The following is an 892-nucleotide window of genomic DNA, read 5'->3' as shown; positions in this document are numbered from 1 at the left end:
AAAGTATAGAAGAATATGTAGCAAACTATTCACAAAGGTGAACTCTGGGGAATGGAGGTTGGCAAAGGGGAAGTTCATTTTACTGGATAGACTTTTGTTGTTGTTGTTGTTGTTTTAATTTTCTCCACTGGATAGTTTTAAATAATTTTAAAAGCTCTCATACAAATTAATTTTTTTAATGTTTTAAAGACTAGCCTCTTCCCTTTATTTTCACCCTAGGGCATCAAAGGCACCACAGGAAGCCCACCAAGCACTCCAGGGCCTGCCAGCAATTTCTCCAACGATGTCAGCTAGCAAGCTTTGCTCTGCCTATTTAGGAGATTTGAGAGCCCACTCTCCCAATTAAACACTCTCAGTCAAGGTGGTGTGCACACCTTGAGGATGCTCTCCTCCCACCTCATGCTCCCCTTCTCTTCTGCTTACCCCTCAAATCATTCCAGTGTTCCCAAAAAGCATTTTTCCCAAGGTGATTTTGATTATTGCCCTTTCTAGTGACTTATCTTGTCAATCTTTTCCTGTGCCCTCCCCTTACCCAAGCTTGGGCTTAATTACCTGAAAGAAACCAGGAAACCCGGCTTCCCTAGCTGGTCTCACCTAACCTTAAATATAAACAGGCATGCAGCAAACAGAGGCCAATAAATATTCTAAAATGTAATCGGTCAAAATTGTTTATTTTAAATGGGGTCTGGCAACTCACATTCGATCCAGATGACCCACTTTACCATGTTCATTCCAAACCCAACCCAGAGTCTACACACACTTTCCCCTACCCAACCCCCCTTCTCTCTCCGCTGCCCAACTTTTTATTCTTTAACTCATTCAACCAACTTTTCTGAGGTAAGAGGTAGGAAGGGCAAAGAAAGCAGGTATAGCAATGAATCAGACATGGTCT

At 42.3% G+C, this 892-nt stretch overlaps 1 protein-coding gene across 1 annotated transcript in view; it reads left to right on the top strand.

Moving 5' to 3' along the window:
- CXCL17 (C-X-C motif chemokine ligand 17) overlaps positions 1-359 on the top strand; it is a 13,614-nt gene extending 13,255 nt beyond the window's left edge. Inside the window, exon 4 of the mRNA XM_004388765.2 lies at positions 220-359. Within this exon, the coding sequence (XP_004388822.1) occupies positions 220-317 (98 nt within the window). The 3' untranslated portion in view covers positions 318-359. The remainder of the gene's footprint in view (positions 1-219) is intronic.
- The last annotated feature ends 533 nt before the right edge of the window (positions 360-892 follow it).

Source organism: Trichechus manatus, unplaced genomic scaffold (genome assembly GCF_000243295.1).
Source record: "Trichechus manatus latirostris isolate Lorelei unplaced genomic scaffold, TriManLat1.0 scaffold00216, whole genome shotgun sequence".
Classification (NCBI taxonomy): Eukaryota; Metazoa; Chordata; class Mammalia; order Sirenia; family Trichechidae; genus Trichechus; species Trichechus manatus.
Note: the sequence above shows the minus strand (reverse complement) of the source record. Positions and strands in the feature narration are given on the sequence as shown.